Source organism: Megascapheus bottae, chromosome 37 (assembly GCF_031878675.1).
Source record: "Megascapheus bottae isolate mThoBot1 chromosome 37, mThoBot2.hap1, whole genome shotgun sequence".
Lineage (NCBI taxonomy): Eukaryota > Metazoa > Chordata > Mammalia > Rodentia > Geomyidae > Megascapheus > Megascapheus bottae.
In genome coordinates, this window is record NC_143545.1 from 5,601,369 (window position 1) to 5,620,447 (window position 19,079).

At 35.7% G+C, this 19,079-nt stretch overlaps 1 protein-coding gene across 1 annotated transcript in view; it reads left to right on the top strand.

The window, feature by feature from the left end:
• Positions 1-13,311, top strand: part of LOC150042144 (vomeronasal type-2 receptor 116-like) — a 75,581-nt gene extending 62,270 nt beyond the window's left edge. The window contains exons 6-10 of the mRNA XM_090325222.1: positions 6,930-7,218; positions 8,531-9,331; positions 10,013-10,240; positions 11,350-11,473; positions 12,389-13,311. Of these exons, the coding sequence (XP_090181348.1) occupies positions 6,930-7,218; positions 8,531-9,331; positions 10,013-10,240; positions 11,350-11,473; positions 12,389-13,311 (2,365 nt within the window). The remainder of the gene's footprint in view (positions 1-6,929; positions 7,219-8,530; positions 9,332-10,012; positions 10,241-11,349; positions 11,474-12,388) is intronic.
• The last annotated feature ends 5,768 nt before the right edge of the window (positions 13,312-19,079 follow it).

Sequence of the window (19,079 nt, forward strand, 5' to 3'; positions counted from 1 at the left end):
TGAAAACGTTAAAACCCTGAAAATGGAAATTAAACAAAACCGGGAAAATGGAAATATCTCCCATGCTCCTGGATTGGAAGAATTAACATCGGAAAAATGGCAATCTTTCCCAGGACTATCTACCAATTCAACACAATGCCCATCAATATCGCTATGTCATTCTTTAATGAAATACAAGACGCAATCCAAAATTTCATATGGAATAATAAAAGACCTGTACAGCAAAAACACTTCTTAGTAGAGAGAATAGTGCAGGAGGAATTTCAATACCAAACTTTAGACTCTATTACAGAGCTATAGTGAACAAAACACTTGATACTGGCACAAGAACAGGCCTGAAGACCAATGGAATAGAACTGAGGACCCAGATATTAAACCACAGTCCTATGGCCATCTAATCTTTAATAAGCGAGGCAGAAAATAGAATGGAAGTAAGAAAGCCTCTTCAACAAGTGGTGCTGGCAGAACTGGTTAAGCACCTGCAGAAAACTTAAGTTGGATCCTTCTTTGTCAACCAGCAACAGGATTAACTCCAAATGGATTAAAGACCTCAAGGTAAATGCAAATACACTGAAAACTTTACAAGAAGGAGTAGGAGGTACACTAGGTTTTCTTGGAAAAGGTTGAAACTTTCTTAATAAGGACAAAGAAACACAACAAATCAGAGAAAGTTTGCTGTATTAAACTGCAGAGCTTCTGTATGGCAAACGACATAGCTAGCACATTATCTAGAAAGCCTACCAAGTGGGAAAAGATCTTCACGAACCATACAACCAACAAAGGCCTCATATCTAAAATGTAACAACCCCAAAACTAATCTCCAAAGAAACAACCATCCCATTAAAAGATGGGCCAAAGACTTAAATAGAGACTTCGCTGAAGACAAAATAACAATGTCCTATAGACACATGAAGAAGTGCTAACATGTCTGGTCATAAAAGAAATGCAAATCAAAACAACTCTAAGATTCCACCTCACTCCAATTAGAATGGCCGGGATCAAGAAAACTAATAACAACAGATGCTGGAGGGGATGTGGCCAGGAAGGATCACTACTACACTGCTGGTGGGAGTGCAAACTCGTTCAACCACTATGGCAAGCAGTATGGCAGTTCCTCAAAAGACTAAACCTAGAACTCCCTTATGACCCAGCAATTCCACTACTTCGCATTAACACAATGGTGCAGAAACAAGGACACTAAATCCACTAGCACAATGATTTTCATTATAGCACTATTACCATAGCAAAGATATGGAACCAACCCAGATGTCCCTCAGTTGATGAGTGGATCAACAAGACGTGGTATTTGTACACAATGTAATTCTATGCTGCTGTCAGAAAGAACGACATCGCCCTATTTGTAAGAAAATGGAAAGACTTATACAATTTCATATTAAGTGAAGTAAGCCATATTCAAAGAAAAATAGGCTCAATGGTTTCCCTCATTTGTCATAATCAGTAGAAACCTTGGGCTCTCTTAGGAGAGATTTACAGTAGAACAAAAGGCCATATAGTATGATGCTAAATGAAAAGACCTCCAGGATATAGAAACAAAAGTCATATAATGAGTGATTGTAGTCCTTAATGTACTCTGTTATCTCTCATCTCTTTGCTGTCCCTTGGTTATCTCATATTGTTACAGTATTTCTCCTGGTTATCTGATATATTGTATATATGCGTATTTGGATATTTGAAGTTGGATAGGGAAGGGAGGAAAACAAGATGAGGGGCTGGGGTTGGGGGAGGAAAATGGGTACCAAGACATGAGAAAGTGTATCAAGATATGTGAAGTAATGAACTCCATATCTGGTGAATATAATGTAACCCTTGTATAAAATATAATAAAAATATATGAAAAAAAGAAATGCTACCAAGAATGAAGGGTAAGAAACATTTATGATTCATGGGAATTTAATTTCATGGATACATTTATGTTCCACAGAAACTATAAATAGGTTCATAATATTAACCACTGCCAATATTGTGTAAGACTGATGCATGCATACGTGTACATGTCTAAATAAGACCTCTGTACATCTAATATATGCCAGAAAGAATGTAATAAAATGTGATAAAATTATGTTGTGAATATACAGGCATAATACAAAGTATCAATCTCACTAGAGAGGTTTTCATCTCCTGCATTTTAAAAATTCAAACACTCTTAAATCTTCGTTTACCCTTTGATAAGTATTTTCTGATACCTAGGGAATTATCATAGGCAAGTGTAGCATAATGTACATCCAATATTTCAGCCATGTTCAGAGTATGTTCACTGCCTTGAAGTTACTCTTTTATCCAGTGCCATTGATGTGTCTGCAGGCAAATAGAATCTTACATATTTTGACAAGCTGAAATCATAGAATTTATTTTGAAATCAATTAAGGATTATGATAAAGAATTTCATTGATTACTGCATGTACTCAAAGAAATGCATCCTGAAAATAACTAGGTTTTGTTGGAAAGTTTAATAAAAATTATCTAATAGAAGATAAAATTTCATAATGGAAATGTGCAACTTAATTTTGCAATTGACTTTAAATTCAGCAGTATAATTTCTGATTTTAGTAGCTTCATTAGTTCTGTAGGTAATAGTAACTGGGTGCATTTGTGGAGGACTCTGCACATTAAATTTTTATTGAAAGCTGCTTGTATCACCCAGTAATATTTGTTGGATGGTCTGTTACACTGGGGATCTGAGTTGACTTTCTGGGAATGGTGCACTAATGACTTTAGTTGACATTTCACTAGCATAGATTACTTTCTAGCAATTTCAACATGCATACTGTGATGCAATTGAGTTGAATCATCTCAAATAGCTTTCATGCAAATAGTTTCTTGATGTAGATGTTGAACCAAATATATCAAAGATAATTTCATCCCTTGGGCCTCATGAACTGTGGTCTTGGGAGAAAATGCATAACATTTCAGGTGGAGAAACATGTTTTCTGACTAAATATTTTTCCTGGATTCAAGGGCTCAGATGCAGAGCCACAGGCAAGATTTTCACACATGCTCCTGGAGAGTCACAAGAGGCTTCAAAGAAAGATGAGTTACAGTGTACATCTCTGCCAATAAAAGACACACATTCATATATACAAAGGTATATCAATATACCTGACTTTGTGGCCCTTTACTGCCAGCCAAAATTTCATCTTGGCAGATGCTTCAGGGATGTGTCATTTGATTTTCACACTTGTTCTTCTCCAGTTTCCTCTCCTTGTTAGGTCTTTGGATGGCACTAGTTGCTTTTCTACAATGAAGCAACGAGCACACATGGATGGAGATGTGATGATTGCTGGGTTTTTCCCTCTGTACACTTTAGGAACATATCCCAGTAACAGTGATGCTTCCATACAGGAAGAGAACAAGCTGTAAGTAACACATAAATTTATTTCCATTTTTTGTTTGTTCTCAGGATGAGAAATATCTGAGGGAACTCTAGGTGCAGACATGAATGTTCTGTCTTCTCTACTCTGACTTCCCGTACCTATCGTACCAAAAACAAGGGTCATGAGAGAAAGCACTTGGTGTAAATGCAAGAGGGGGTAACATTGTTCAAAAGAAAATATATCTGTTACATAGCTTATGTGACTATAAACTCTGCAAATCACCTTTGCAATTAAAAACGTGTCACAGACTTTTTTTTTGCCCCAGCTGGCTTTGATTCAGGATCCTTAGATCTCAGCCTCCTGATAAGACAGAATTAGTGACATAAGCTTCCAGCACATGTTAATTTCTTGAAATGTATACAATCTATAATTTTTATATATCATCACCAAAAGGGCATTGGTTTGGATTCTTAAATTTTTTATTTTATATTTAACTTACTACAAATTACATTATGGAGTTCATTCTGATAGTTCAATACATGTGCACACTACACTTGAACTAAATTTTCCTCCTCTTACATAGATTTTCTACTAAAGAAATCTAACAGTGATTTTGAGTATCTACCTCTGTATTCCAGAACATTTGCATGAAAACTGGCTGTTTTGTGATAGGGAAGGGGGGAAAACCAAGACGGGTGGGGGGTGTGGGGGGGGAGGGAAATGGGTACCAAGACATGTGAAAGGGTATCAATGTATATGAATTAATGCACTTACTATCTGGCAAATATCATGTAACCCTTTTACTAATTACAATAAAAAAATAAAAAAAGTAGACTCAGCACAAATGTGAATGGATTACAAATAAGAATGTTTGTTATCCAGGCTGGCACTTAGTCCCGACACCCAGCAGCATGTATTCTTGGGGGAATATTTTTCTGCCAGTCATAGGGACTGAACTCAGGGCCTGAGCACTGTCCTTGGGCTTTCTCAAGGCTAGAACTCTACCACTTGAGCCACAGCACCACTACAGGCTTTTTTCTATATATGTGGTGATTTCTGAATAGGGAGTTTTCATTTCAATATTATAGATGTTCTGGTAATTAGGGGTCTTAAAAAGAGTACAGAAAGTTATTTTTGAATAATTATAATAATCTGAGATAGTAATGGGTTTGAGAGAAAAAGAGAAAACAATCACACAAGCAATCAATCAAATTTCAGAGTAAATGAACAGAGATGTTACTGTGAAATCTTTTTCATTTAAGATATTAAGATGAAATATTAAAGGCAAATAAAATTTGTAATGACATTATAGACTCATCATTTGTAATATTGGACATGTAATTTTATGCTGTTCCATAAACATTTCCAAATATAATTATATTAATACTTATCCCTTGAAAAAAATTGTGTATGATTTGCTAGCGTATTTACAATGTTAGAGTATTCAGAGCTCTCTTGTATACACACTCTTGCTAGTAATTTAGATACATTCTTTTCTTTTTCTTGTTCAGAAATGGTTCTGCCATTGGACAGAATACTTTCATATATCTTGTACAGGTCTGGTGAAATATATTCTCTTAACTTTTCTTGTCCGGGAATATCATTATCCATTTAAACTTCATACTGAAATGATATTTCTGCTAGGTACAGGGATCTTGGTGAATAGTTTGTAATTGTACCTTACAGTTTTGCCTTATAGTTTTTTAAATTTTTATCTGAATACATATTTTACAATGCTCTTCTGCTTCTGTGGTTTCTAGTGAAGAACCAGCTGTTACAGACATAGGTGTATGTAATTGTTATCGCTCTCTCTTTACTCTTCTAATCTAGAGAAGCTTCCATAAATATGTATACATATAAGGCACCTTGCTGTAGATGTGTAGATGTCTTGGTCAAATACTTGATGACCTTTCAGCTTTAGATAGCTTATATATGCGTCCTTCTCTACATTTCAAATTTTATCATTAATTATAATAAAAATCATTTAAATTTTTGCTTTCAGAACCATTTACTGAATCTCCAGAATACAAATGTTTGCTTTTTGAAATAATGTTGTCAACTTTTGGTGCACTCATTTCTTTATATCATCATTCTTGCTTTCAGGTTGCTGCTCCACATGTGTATGTTCAATTAGTTTTCCTTCAGGCTTACTATTTTCTTCTTATTGGAAGACATCATGAGTATGATAATCATTCATTTTGAAATGTGACATATACATACACTTTGTTTAGAGCAAATTCATCCTCTCTATTGCATTTCTATCTTGCCACCATTTTTTTCCTCTTTAAAAAATGTGTTTTGATTTCATATTAATTTCTTCATAATGTGTGTGTATTCACACACACCCTTGTACAGACGAAGGAAAGAAAAATGAAACTTACATCATCTTTACTTCTCTATTATTTTCTTTTCAGTTTCTCAATTGATAAATTTATTAGGAAGAAAGTAGTTATCATTTCATTTTACAATGGTGACCAAGGCACTGGGATTTCAATGTAAAGCTTACTTACAATTCTCTCTTTTTCCCTCATGATGGAGTCTCCTTTCTTCATAAGGAAATACTCAAAGTTGGATAAAAGTGTTTTGTTTCATTAGATAAATAAAAATAAAATTAACTGACCTGATATTTCAGTTCTTTTTCTGGTTGCTCTGGCAGAAAGAGCTGTTTAGTAATTTGGGTCTGCTAGCACAGCTTTCTATAGACTCTTGCTTAAAGATACTTTATTTTTGAAAGATGCTCTAAAAGTGAAGATTTGTTAATTAGCCTGGCCTGCCGTATAACCACATAATATAAAGTTTGATTCAAAACATAAGAGTTTTCACACACTTGAGTTACTTATTACAAGGGAAAGACAAAAGACCTAATGGAGTGGTTGACAAAGGCTTAGTAGGTATGTTCAGTTGATCATATAAAAGAACATTTTATGAAATTATCTCCAAAAAATGAGACAACGGATATTTCAGGTGCCACTGTTGCTGCTTCTTGCTTTCATTTCCTTTAATCTTGTTTATTGTACATAATCTTGTTTGTTCTACATAAGTGGTAGAACAAAGGTGAAAAGTAAAAGTGTGTTACTCACTAGACATTGTGTGGGAAATGAAGTATATATCTTGTGGGTGGAGACAGGAAGGAAAACCAGGAGAGAGCAACAAAAGAGGAGACATGGTTCAAAAAGAATTATATTTGCTATTCAGTTTCTGATTCATGTAACTGTAATCCCACCGAATATCAACTCGACAATAACAATAAAAGGTAAAACTATTAAATAAATAAAAATGTATTGTCTGCAGGGAAAAATTGCTGTTCATGAAAGACTATTTTATGTCTAATACACAACAGGTTTTATTGTGATACATAAGGTAGCAGGGACTAAGCAAGCTGTCTTTCTTGACTTAAGTTTTTTTCTGAATCCCGTTCATAACAAATTCTCTTCATGTCCTTATCTAATCATATATACAAGGATAAGATGCAGCATTCCCATTTGATCTCAATTGGGAGTAATGTTTTATTATTCCTTTGCAGAAAAGCAAGGATTCAATTCATCAAAATAATAAGTTGTGAAATGATTTTCCTAAATTTCTATACTAATCGCACAGGTTAATCTTCAAGAACTACCAGTTTGTTTTGGCCTTGACATTTGCTATTGAAGAGATCAACCACAATCCTGTTCTATTACATAATTTGACTCTGGGATTTGATATCTGCAATGTTCAATTTGGATTTTCAATGGCATTTAAAAATCCCTTCATTTGCCTCTTTGGGAAGTACAATAGTCCAAACTACTCCTGTATGAGCAACAGCAAGTCTATAGCAGTACTTACAGGACCATCAGGATTAACATCTGCACAGATAGGAACACTGCTGGATCTCTACATGTTTCCTCAGGTGAGGGTGAGAAGAGTGGGACAATATTTAAAGGTGTCTAATTTGGTGCCATTTCAGGTGTTAGAAGAGAATTAGAATTACAAATCTAGCAAATTTTGAGATACCTAAGAGTGAGTATTCAAGGCAATTGGCTGAGTATAGTCCCATTCTTTGGAAAGGGATTGGAAGTTTAGATCAGACAAAGGGATTATTTGGAGTCTTATGTCTTATCAATAATTTTCTTTGAAAAGCAGCAAATGGAAAATGGCTTGAAAGTATAAAGATGTGCTGGTTTCTTACACTTGTAATCGTAGCTACTAAGGAATTATCTAATTAACCAACAAAAATCAGGAAATAAAGTGTGGTATAGTCTTGTAATGTGTGTGCTAGCCTTGAGGGAAAAAGGAAGGAAACTGCATGAGGTTCTGAGGGTCAATGCCTCTGTGCTAGCAAAGACAAACACACATGTGTGCACACAGAAACACAGAAACACACAGACAAACACAGAGGAACATGCACAAGTTATTATGTTGAATGAAGTAAGTCAGGCTCCTCTTATGTAAATATTAAATAACAAACATGGGCATGAAACAGGATATACTTGTAGAAGAGAGCCAGAGGGTTGCCTAGTGGTAGAGTGCTTGCCTACCATGCAGGAAACCCTGGGTTCATTTCTATAATATCACATAAACAGAAAATAGACAGAACTGATACTGTTGTTCAAATGGTAGAGTGCTAGCCTTGAGAAAGCTCACAGACAGTGCCCAGGCCTAGAGTTCAAGCCCCAGGACTAGAAAAAATCCAGAACAAACATACAATTTGCATTAATGGGTATACACAAACACACATGTATGTATAGGATTAGTGAGGAAAGTATGTTATACATGGGGTTAAATTCCGGGCATAATCTCTCCAATCAAATAACAATATAAAAACAAACCAAACACCATATATATGAGTCATATCTTATCTGAGGGGAGTTGGGGCTCATGGGTTGTGCATGTGGGCAGAAGAATAGGAAATATATATGTTGGAGAATACAACATAATATTCAATGTACCTATGTGACAATGGAACTAGGAAAGACAGGGAATGGATTGGGTTGATATAGAAGGAAGGAGTAGACAGAATCAGTGACAAAGTTCAAGAGACAATTTACATACATACAAAGTAATATGTTGTAGACCTAAAACACTTTTTCATGTTTTTTGAAATCTAAAAGAAAAACCCAACTTTTGCTTACTTTAACTGATTACTTAACATGCATCTTCACTGAGATTTTGTTGTATAGAAATCTTCTCATTTATGTACATTCAATTTTCATTCCCTTTAGCTTACCTTTGGGCCTTTTGATCATGCCCTGAGTGACCATCAAAAGTTTCCTGCTCTCTATCAGATGGCCTCAAAGGATACATGGATAGCCACTGCCATGGTCTCCTTACTGCTTCACTTCAGCTGGAACTGGGTGGGATTGTTAACTTTACAAGATGAGAATGGTTTGCGGATTGTTCCTGAGTTGAAAGAACAGATGGCCAACAACAGACTTTGTGTAGCCTTTGAGCTAACAATCCCAAACTATACCCTATCATTTAAAGTTATGGCACTTTATAACCAGATTAATAATTCTTCAGCAAATGTCCTCATCATATATGGTGATAATGAATCGCTACTAAATTTAATGATGTGTATTGAACAGTATTTAATAAAAGGCAAAGTTTGTATCATGAACTCACAGTGGGATTTAACCACAAGGAGAACATATTTCATGCGAGGTTCATTTCATGTGCCATTCATTTTTTCACACCATTACCCAGAGGTTTCTGGATTCACAGATTTTGTCAAGGCAGTTAGCCCTTCCAAATACCCAGAAGACTTTTTCCTTGCTAGAATGTGGTTTCTCTCTTTTAATTGTTCACATTCTGAATCTGACTGTGTAACTTGGGAAAATTGTCCACACGAAGCTTCCTTGGATTGGTTGCCTAGGCACATTTTTGACATGACTATGTCTGAACACAGTTACAATATATACAACGCTGTATATGCTGTGGCCCAGGCTCTTCATGAAATCCTTCTTCATCAAACAGAAGTACAAACAATGGGAAATAGGAAAGGGACAGTATCTTCTTCTGTACAGGTAAGGTCTTCTCTTTTGGATGGCTCAAACTATGAGCTAAGTCACTTCCTAGAGGTATTTCTTACCATATCACATTAAATATTTCAGATATTTTTCCAAAACTGAAGAAATTATACTTCTGTAAATGTTTGTTAGGCAATCTAAACACGTGTTCATGTGCTCTTAAGGAAGAACAGGCCAATAACAAGAATGAAATGAATTCCATGTTTTACAAATTCTTTAAGTTACAAATAGCCTTAATATATTTGTAGCTAATGTTTTGAAAAAGAGCAAATGTATCAATTTCCCTATGAGTTTCTAAGGATAATCTGCTGAACAAAAGTAACTATATATATTTTTGTAAGTGATCTAGTTGCATTATACTGTAGGTATTACAATTTTCATGAACTCAAACTGTAGACACTGGTAGAGTTTATGGTTGTGGCAAACTGGAACTAGCTATCTGAGAAATGTCTCATTTATGAATATTAGATGAAATAAGTTTCTCTTGAAAAAAAGCCTTCTACTCCTTTGCCAAGTGATCAAGATTCAAAGATTTTCTTCCGCAGTACTTTATTAGATGTTTCTGCTATCCTTGAATTCTAGATCAGAGATTAAAGACAATCAGGAACTTTTCTCAGTTCAGGTTTTCTATCTGAACCCTGGAATATACTTCAACATAAGATAATTTATCTCTTTCAGATACACTATTTTCTGAAAAACACCATATTTTACAATCCTGGTGGAGATCAGGTGACTTTAGATGACAACAGAAAATTGGTGGCAGAATATGACATTGAGAATATTTGGAGTTTTCCAGAAGGTCTTGATCTTGAGGTGAAAATAGGAAAATTTTCTCCAAATGTTCTACATGGTCATCAATTGTCTTTATCTGAAGATATGATAGAGTGGGCCATAGAATCGACAGAGGTGTGTTGTTTTTAACGGTAATATTTTAAGGATATATAAGTAAACTTTACCCTAAAAATGTATAGGTGATTGGATGGAACCAATTGACTCCTGTCACCTGTTATTCAGGTCTCAATAACATGGGTTTGAAGTCAATCCAAGCAGGAATACCTGGAAAACTCTTACCTTAATTTAACCACCACAAAATCACTTCTGTGTGTTGGTGACTGATACCTGTAATCCTATCTAATCAGGAGGCTGCCTTGCTCAGATATAAAACGACAGGCGAATGTTAAGCCTAAGGGGATAGCAAAGTCTGTGAGACTCTGTCAATATATAACCAATAAAATAAGCTTGAGTTCTGGGTCAAATGGTACAGTGCTAAATTTGAGTAAGAAAAGGTCAATTATAGTGTCTGGACCTTGAATTCAAGATCCAGAATCAGCAGCCTCCTAAGAAAATGTAAGTTTGTTTCTAAATATTTGTTTAGAATATTATCAAAAATACAATTTGTATATTTCCTAGCATGTTCTAACATTGTTACAAATTGTGTGAGGAATCACTTTATGTGCTTGAATGCTTTATTTTGCTCTCTTCTGTGGAAGTTCATTTAATGGTAGGTTGGTCTGCTACATAGATATTTTTAAGAAAGGAATAATTGAATGAAATCAATAAATTTGTGAGAAAAAGATTCTCACAGCACAGATAGTGGAAAAATAAGAAGGTAATATGTGTATGTGGTTCACATGATCCTAAATTGGGAGCTCTGTGCATATTTTAATTCTAAAGAGGATTCTTCCTCCTTGCTATTTACAATTTCACAGATGAGTAGGAGACATGAAATGGCATGAATTCAATGATGCTCCACAAAGATTTACATTCTCAACATTAATTTCTGAATTTTTAAAAGTTCATGTTTATCAGTAATTCAACAGGCTAGAGAACAACCCGATATCACAAAAGCCTTTTTTGGTCACATGATGTGCAAACCATAACACCATTTAATTAATGTACTGGATTTATATGTATAGAAATACTATGCTTCATAATCCAATTATTTCAAATAATAAAACTTTGGGAGAGTTAGGAAAAAGTATAAACAGTTACTGACACACATCTGATTTTCTCAGCCTACTCACTCTGTGTGTAGTGAGAGTTGTGCTCCTGGATTCAGGAAATCCCCTCAGGAGGAAAAGGCTGCCTGTTGCTTTGACTGTACTCCTTGCTCAGAGAATGAGATTGCTAATGAGACAGGTATGTTCTCTGCTTTGGGAGAAATTTATACTCTTGCCTAATGCCCCCCTGCAAATCCATGCATATGTGTGAAAATTTTGTGCATTAAGAATCAGGCTTCCTTCTTTTACTTAGTAATTTAATTGTAAAAATGAGTAATGCTGCTTTGAAAAAAAACACAGTGGGTTCTGAATTACATATAGGATTACCTTTTCTGGAGTCTGTTGTATTCATGCTTATTCAACTACTCCGTAATTTAAATTTGATTTCTGTCATATTATATGAAAAATACTTTTAATGACAAGGTCTTAGTTCTCTCCAAATTATTTTTATATTATAAAGAAAACCCAAATCTTCCACAGCTTTGTTTCTTGTGGGCAGACATGTTCTTAAAACAAAGCCAGTGTTGGGTCAGGTTTGATGTAAGAAGAAGCTACAAATGTTGTACATATCATGAGTTTATACCTTCAATGAATGAATTGGTCTGGGTTCCTTACTGCATTACAGGTGAGTAGCAGAGCAAAATATAACTGCAAGAAAGGGCGACAGGGCAAGTTTATATATTGAACATAGACATACAAGATAGTACAAGCTTTCCTATCCACTTCGTTGAGTACATTGAGTTGTACATGAAAGTCTGAGAATTATTATAGAAGCATGAAGAAATATAGAAAATTATTGTTAGTTTATTAGATATGGTAAGAAACAATATCCATGTTAGTCATCTCAAGTAAATAATTTCAACGAGGTTTGTGGGAATCAATAGGAGAACATAATAGATATAAAAATTGTAAGGAGTATACCTTACAATACTTAGTAAAAATGATAATTTTGCTAGTAATTATTGACATGTCAAAAATATCTCTACATAGGGATTTATTAATTTCCTTTTAAATTCTTTAAGAGAGACTGATTGTTATTTGACTTCTGCACCAGATACAGAGCAATGTGTGAGGTGCCCAGATCATCAGTATGCCAACAGAGAGAGAAACAAGTGCTTCCAAAGAGCAACAAGTTTCCTAGGTTATGGAGAGCCTTTAGGGATGGCTTTAGCATGTATATCTCTTGGTTTATCTACAATTACAGCAGTTATTCTTGGAGTGTTTGTGAAACATCAGAACACCCCTATTGTCAAGGCTAATAACCATGCTCTCAGCTACATCCTGCTCATCTCCCTCATCTTCTGTTTTCTCTGTCCTTTGCTCTTTATTGGCCGTCCTAACACAGTCACCTGCATTCTACAACAAACCACATTTGGAGTTGCATTCACTGTAGCTGTTTCTGCAGTCTTGGCTAAAACTCTAACTGTAGTTCTGGCTTTCAATGCCACTTCTCCTGGGAGAAGGATGAGGTGGCTGCTGGTATCAGGGGCACCTAACTTCATTATTCCCATCTGCACTCTAATCCAAGTGACTCTTTGTGGAATCTGGCTGGGAACCTCTCCTCCATTCATTGACACAGATATACACTCTGAACGTGGCCACATCATTATCTTGTGTAACAAAGGCTCCCTCACTGTTTTCTACTGTGTTCTGGGATACCTGGGCTCCCTGGCCATGGCCAGTTTCACTGTGGCTTTCATGGCCAGGAACCTGCCTGACACCTTCAATGAAGCCAAGTTCCTGACCTTCAGCATGCTGGTGTTTTGCAGTGTCTGGCTCACTTTCCTGCCTGTCTACCACAGTGCCAAGGGGAAGCTTATGGTGGCTGTAGAGGTCTTCTCCATCTTGGTCTCTAGTGCAGGGCTCCTGGGCTGCATCTTTGCCCCCAAATGCTATATCATCTTGTTAAGACCAGATAGAAATTGTCTGCATGGATTCCAGGAGAAAACACGGACTGGGAGTAACAAACTCTCTTAATATGAAACCAACATGATTAATCAAATGTATTGAAGATTTAGAATAAATCTACTCTGATTATTTCTATCATATATTACTTCATAAGGTTGTAATCACTTCATTTTCCAAGTGACTCTTACGCCTTTCTCTAGTAATGTTGCACTTAATAGTTCTAGCCACAAGAGCAAAATTTAAATTTCAATATCTGTGTATTTTTGATGCTTTTTAATTAGTCTGGTCTTATCTCAGTCTCCACTACTATATTTTTACTGTTGCCTCTTCTTTTACTTTTTCTTTCATAATCATTTGCCTAAAATTTGTGTTTTGGTTACCTGTCCTGGAGCTTGAACTTAAATCCTAACTAGCATCCCTGGGTGTTTGATTAAAGCTGGGGCTTTACCAGTTCAACCACCAACATCACTTTTGGCTATTTGCTGGGTAATTAGAGATAAGACTTGTTCTCCAGGTTGTATTCAAACTGTGATCACCAATCAACAGCTTCCGGAGTGGCTAGGATTATAGATATTACTCTTTATTTTAAATTACACTAACTTCCTGCCTATACTTCACTATGCTGTTTAATCCTTACATATATTTTGTTAGCATTTTCCATTTAAGAATGTTCCTATATGGCCTTATGTGTCTAAGATATAGAAACAAAAGCCATATAATGAGTGATTCTTGTCCTTAATGTAATATGTTATCTCTCATCTCTTTTGCTGTCCCTTGGTTATCTCATATTGTTACAGTATTTTACCTTGTTATCTGATATATTGCATATAGGCTTATTTGGTTATTTGAAATAAGATAGGGAAGGGGGAAAACAAGATGAGGGGCAGGGGTGGAGGGAGGGAAATGGGGACCAAGACATGAGAAAAGGTATCAATGTTTGTGAAGTAATGCACCTTCCATCTGGTGAAATTAATGTAACCCTTCTATTTATTGCAATAAAAATATAGGGGAAAAAGGATGTTCCATATTTTTGTATGCTCAGAATGTGTTTGTTTAATTGTTATATAGTTCTGCATTACATAACTGCGTTTTGCAGTATTTTCCTCTTTTTTTGATCAGTCTCCTTCCATCCTCTCCATTTCACTTCCTTCTCTCTTTTTCTTTCATCTTCTTTTTTTCTTCCTTCCTCTCATCTTTCTCCATATAGCTTTTGAATTTCAACAATGGGTTGTATCTGCTACAATAATACACTTCTACTTTATATCAGAATGTATTACATTTATGGATTAATAGCTGAGAAATGAATAGACACACAATAGCTTGCTTAAACATGGCTGACTACATTTTTCAAATTATTTTAATCACTTTAAATTTATATATCTAAAATTATATATATTAGATATACATACTTTTTCTTTTTATGTTAACAATTAGTATTGTTACAGTTTATACCAAGAAGACATTATATTTCCAGTACTTTAACATGCATTATTTTAAACAGATTGAATTACTGGGTGCTACTTATGTAATGAAACATATGACCCTTTAACACATATGATTACATAATGGCAGTCTTTCACATTCATTCACATATTGCACTATACATTTATTCACATTGAACTTTTCTTCTCGCCTTTGTGTTTATAATAGACATTTATTACATTAGTTTTATACTGGAAACATAATTTCTTTGTCAAAAAATAATTGTGTTTATGTTTGTTTTAAATGGCACACTACTGAGCAAATATTTCTAAATTGTTAGCATTTTCATTAAATATATAGTGACAATATTTCCATTTCTATTGAAGTTCATAATTTATTTTCTGATTTATTTTAATAATTTATTAAATGTAGTTGGATTATTATTCACGAGTAAAACATTGATGTCCCATTTAGTAGCAATCAATTTATTTTTATTTTTATTTTTTTTGCCAGTCCTGGGCTTGAGCTCAGGGCCTGAGCACTGTCCTTGGACTTTCTCAAGGCTAGAGCTCTACCACTTGAGCCTCAGCACCACTTCCGGCTTTTTTCTATGTATGTGGTACCGAGGAATCGATCTCGGGTCTTCATGCATGCTAGGCAAGCACCTTTAACCACTAGGCCAAACTCCCGGCCAGTAGAAATCAATTAATACTAGTCAGAACACATGAATTCCCCAATACCCACTATGCATATGTCAGTATGCATGTTGGCCATAAGAAAGGAAATAAGTTCATCAAGTCTAATTAAGATGATGACATGAGAGATTGTGCTTTAGACATCCTGTCAATGTTATGCAAATGTTATAGTCATTAGAGAGGTGAAGTTCTGATGTTGACATTGGAGATAATAAAACATCAAAAAATGACAGAATATTCAAAGGTTTACTGATCACTAAAATGAGGGCTCACCGGCCACTCAATCTTGTAACATATATCCCAGGCTTTGGCTCATCTTATATTCATAAGAGGCACAAAAACACAGCAAAACTCTGGTACTTTTAGGGCTAAATGATGTCACACAATTTTACTTTATATGGCCTCTTGTGAGCATACAGAAAGCCATATGTTCATGCACACAAGAAAAACAAATGAAATAAAAGTCCACAACTCTTTTAGACAGAGTGTTAAGCTCAAATGAAATCCCTAGAATCAAGTTTGATGGAAAATACTAGAATCAGCGGAGCACTGTGGCTCACAATACTAATCCTAGCTATTCAGGGGGCTGAGATCTGAGGTTCAAATATAGCCCTGGCTGTATTTCAATCTTCAATTAACCACAGGAGAACCAGATGTAGAGCTGTGGCTCAAAGTGGTAGGATACAAGCCTTGAGCCAAAAACCATTCAGGTAAAGGGTGTCTATTCCCTGAGGACAAGCCTCAACCCAGAGAAAAGACTCAGAGAAGCAGAATGTTTCTTAAGATAAAATTCCTGAAAACAAACAAGTCAATGAAATGCTGGAGGCAGAGAGAAACAAATTTCAAAACACTCCAGGAAGACTGCGGGTACTTCCAATAGACTATGCAAACTAAAATTCCACTGTAGAGATTAGCCTGGCTATTGAGATTTGGGCTGCAGAAATTACGATATTTTTGCGTGTAAATCATGATTCTATTTGCTTGTTATGAAGCCAATGTCAAAGAAAAACCCTGGAATGACCATCATGTAGCTTCAGCTCTCTAAGCAAATGTGTGCTATAGCATTGGCAGCTTTTCATCCAGTTCTTCAAAACAAAACAAGTCAAAATATTTTTATCACATCTGTAACAACAATCACAGACTTCAGAAAAGGAATTCCAGAAAGTTTAAGTGGGACACACACAGTTTTTAAGTAAAAAAATACAACGTACATATTTGATAGAGGATGGTTGGTGGAAGTGAATGGAAACATGACGCTCATTCTTCATTTATTATTCAAGAAAAGCCATCCACCAACACCTATATTGCAGTTGTTGTGCCAGCAAATTTTGATGAAAGTGAAAGCATAACAGAATGTCTACTGACAGAAAAACAATACAATAAAGACATGGTAAAAATGAATTCATACCATAACAGCTACCTCACGAGGACTGAAATAAAGTGGTAATTCATGTAGATAGATTCTCTTTCTTGTAGATTGATACTAGTTCCTGGAATAAATCACCAATGCACTACAATAGGACAACCCATCAGGTTTGTGGCTTTTCAGGAGGCTGAGTTCTGAAGATCATGTTTCAAAGCCAGTGTAGGCAAGAAAGTCTGCAATTAACCATCACATTCCTCCCCAAGATGCCAGAAGTGAGCTATGGTTCAAGAGGCAGAATGCTAACCTTAAGCAAAAAAAGATCAAGGAGAGCACCTATGCTCTGGATCTGGTTTTAGGACACACACACACACACACACACACACACACACACACACACACGTTCATGTGCACATACATGTGAAGCCCATTCCAGGCATCAGATAGGGAATGCCAGTCTTTCACTGATTCTTCTTCATTTCCATTCATGTAGCAAGCCTTGGATACACTGATCTCCCCATTCCTACACCTGTTATTGTTAGATATTCTTCATTCTTCTCTGCATTAAAAAAATGACAAGTAGGGTTGGGGGCATGGCCTAGTAATAGAGTGCTTGCCTACCATACATGAAGCCCTGGGTTTGATTCCTCATTATCAAATACACAGAAAGAGCCAGAAATAATGCCATGGCTCAAGTGGTAGAGCTCCAGCCTTGAGAAAGCTCACGGAAATGCCCAGCCCCTGAAATCAAGACCCAGGACTGGCAGAAAATGACACAAGGTTTTTTTTCTGGTTAAAACCAAACAAAACTCTTAAAAAAGTATTCAAGTAAAAGTAATTTACTCAGTATATGGTATTCTGGAATTAAATAGTACATTCTGACATAATTCTATGTGAGTACCATGGCACACACTCTTGATGTTTTGCAAGCAATCTGCTAGTGTGTAGCGACTACTAAAGCTAGTTTTACCTCTTTTGTTTCCATTGTTCTCCCTTTAGGTTGAAGGAAAAAAGTAGAGTGTATTTTCCCTACTTACTCCCAAGTGATAGCCTACCCCACTAAAATACAACTAGAACACTGACATCTTAGAAGAGAAGCATGAAAAGTCTTATTAAAGTACAAAAAACAGTTATAATTCAGTATTAAGCAGAGACTCTCAAATATAGTGCATTACTACTCTTACAGATTTTAGCTATTGTTAAATTCTGATGAAGTTTTTACTGAGACAATTATGTTCAACCCTATTGATTCCTTTGAATGAAATGAAGACTTTCATATCATTTACAGTAGAAGCACTGCATATATGACCAAAGATTGGATGCTTAGTTTGCACTGAATTTCAAACACAAGAAGTTTAAATCTTACGTTTTCTGAAATGTTGCAATACAGAGATTTAAACATACGTGTTTATAAATAATAGCTTTATACAGAGAAAAAGTCCTTTATCACGTTTCACATCAGCTAGTGACAAAATTCCTTGAGTACTCCTGACACAAGAAAGAAGACAGCAATAATTCCCAACTGAAACTTTGGTGTTTTGTCTAAATTCCTCCAAGCAAACCTATTTCCCACATGCCTAAGCATCCCCTAAATGTCTACATCCAAAGATTCCTATAGTAGAACAAAGTGTATCTCATGTCTGAATGTATGCCAATTTACTATTACTATGTGCACTCCCCAATGACAATGAAGAAATAAAATAAGAAAATAAGATGTTGAAATTTTACTATCCAATGGATGTATTGAGGTTGTAAGGTAAGGTTAGGGTGGGGAGGGTTGTTTTTTTGAGAAAGAAATAAGAATGGCCAAAAGACACATAAAGAAGTGTTCAACATCTCTATCCATAAAAGAACTGCAAACTAAAACATCACTGATATTCCACCTCATTTCAATTAGAATGGCCCTTATCAGGAAACATAACAACAAATGCTGTTGGGGATATGGCTTCTATGAAACTCTACTGGACTATTGGTGAGAATAACCCTAACACTAACCTGAAACCCAAACCTAACACTAACCTAAACACTAACCCTAACCCTAACCAGAACCCTAACACTAACACAAATCCAAACCTGAATCCTAACCCTGATCTGAATCCTAACCCTATCCTGAACCCTAACCGTAACCCTAACAGGAACTCAAATCCTAAGCCTACTCCAACATGAACCCGAATCCTAACACTAAACCGAACTAGAACTGGAACCCCAATCCTAAAAATAACCCAAACCATAACCATAACCTGAAAACTAAACCTAACCCTAACCCTAACCCTTATCCTAAACTGAACCTAAACTGAATCCTAATCCTGAATCTGAACTCGAAACCGAGGCAGAACGCTATCCCTAACCCTAACCGT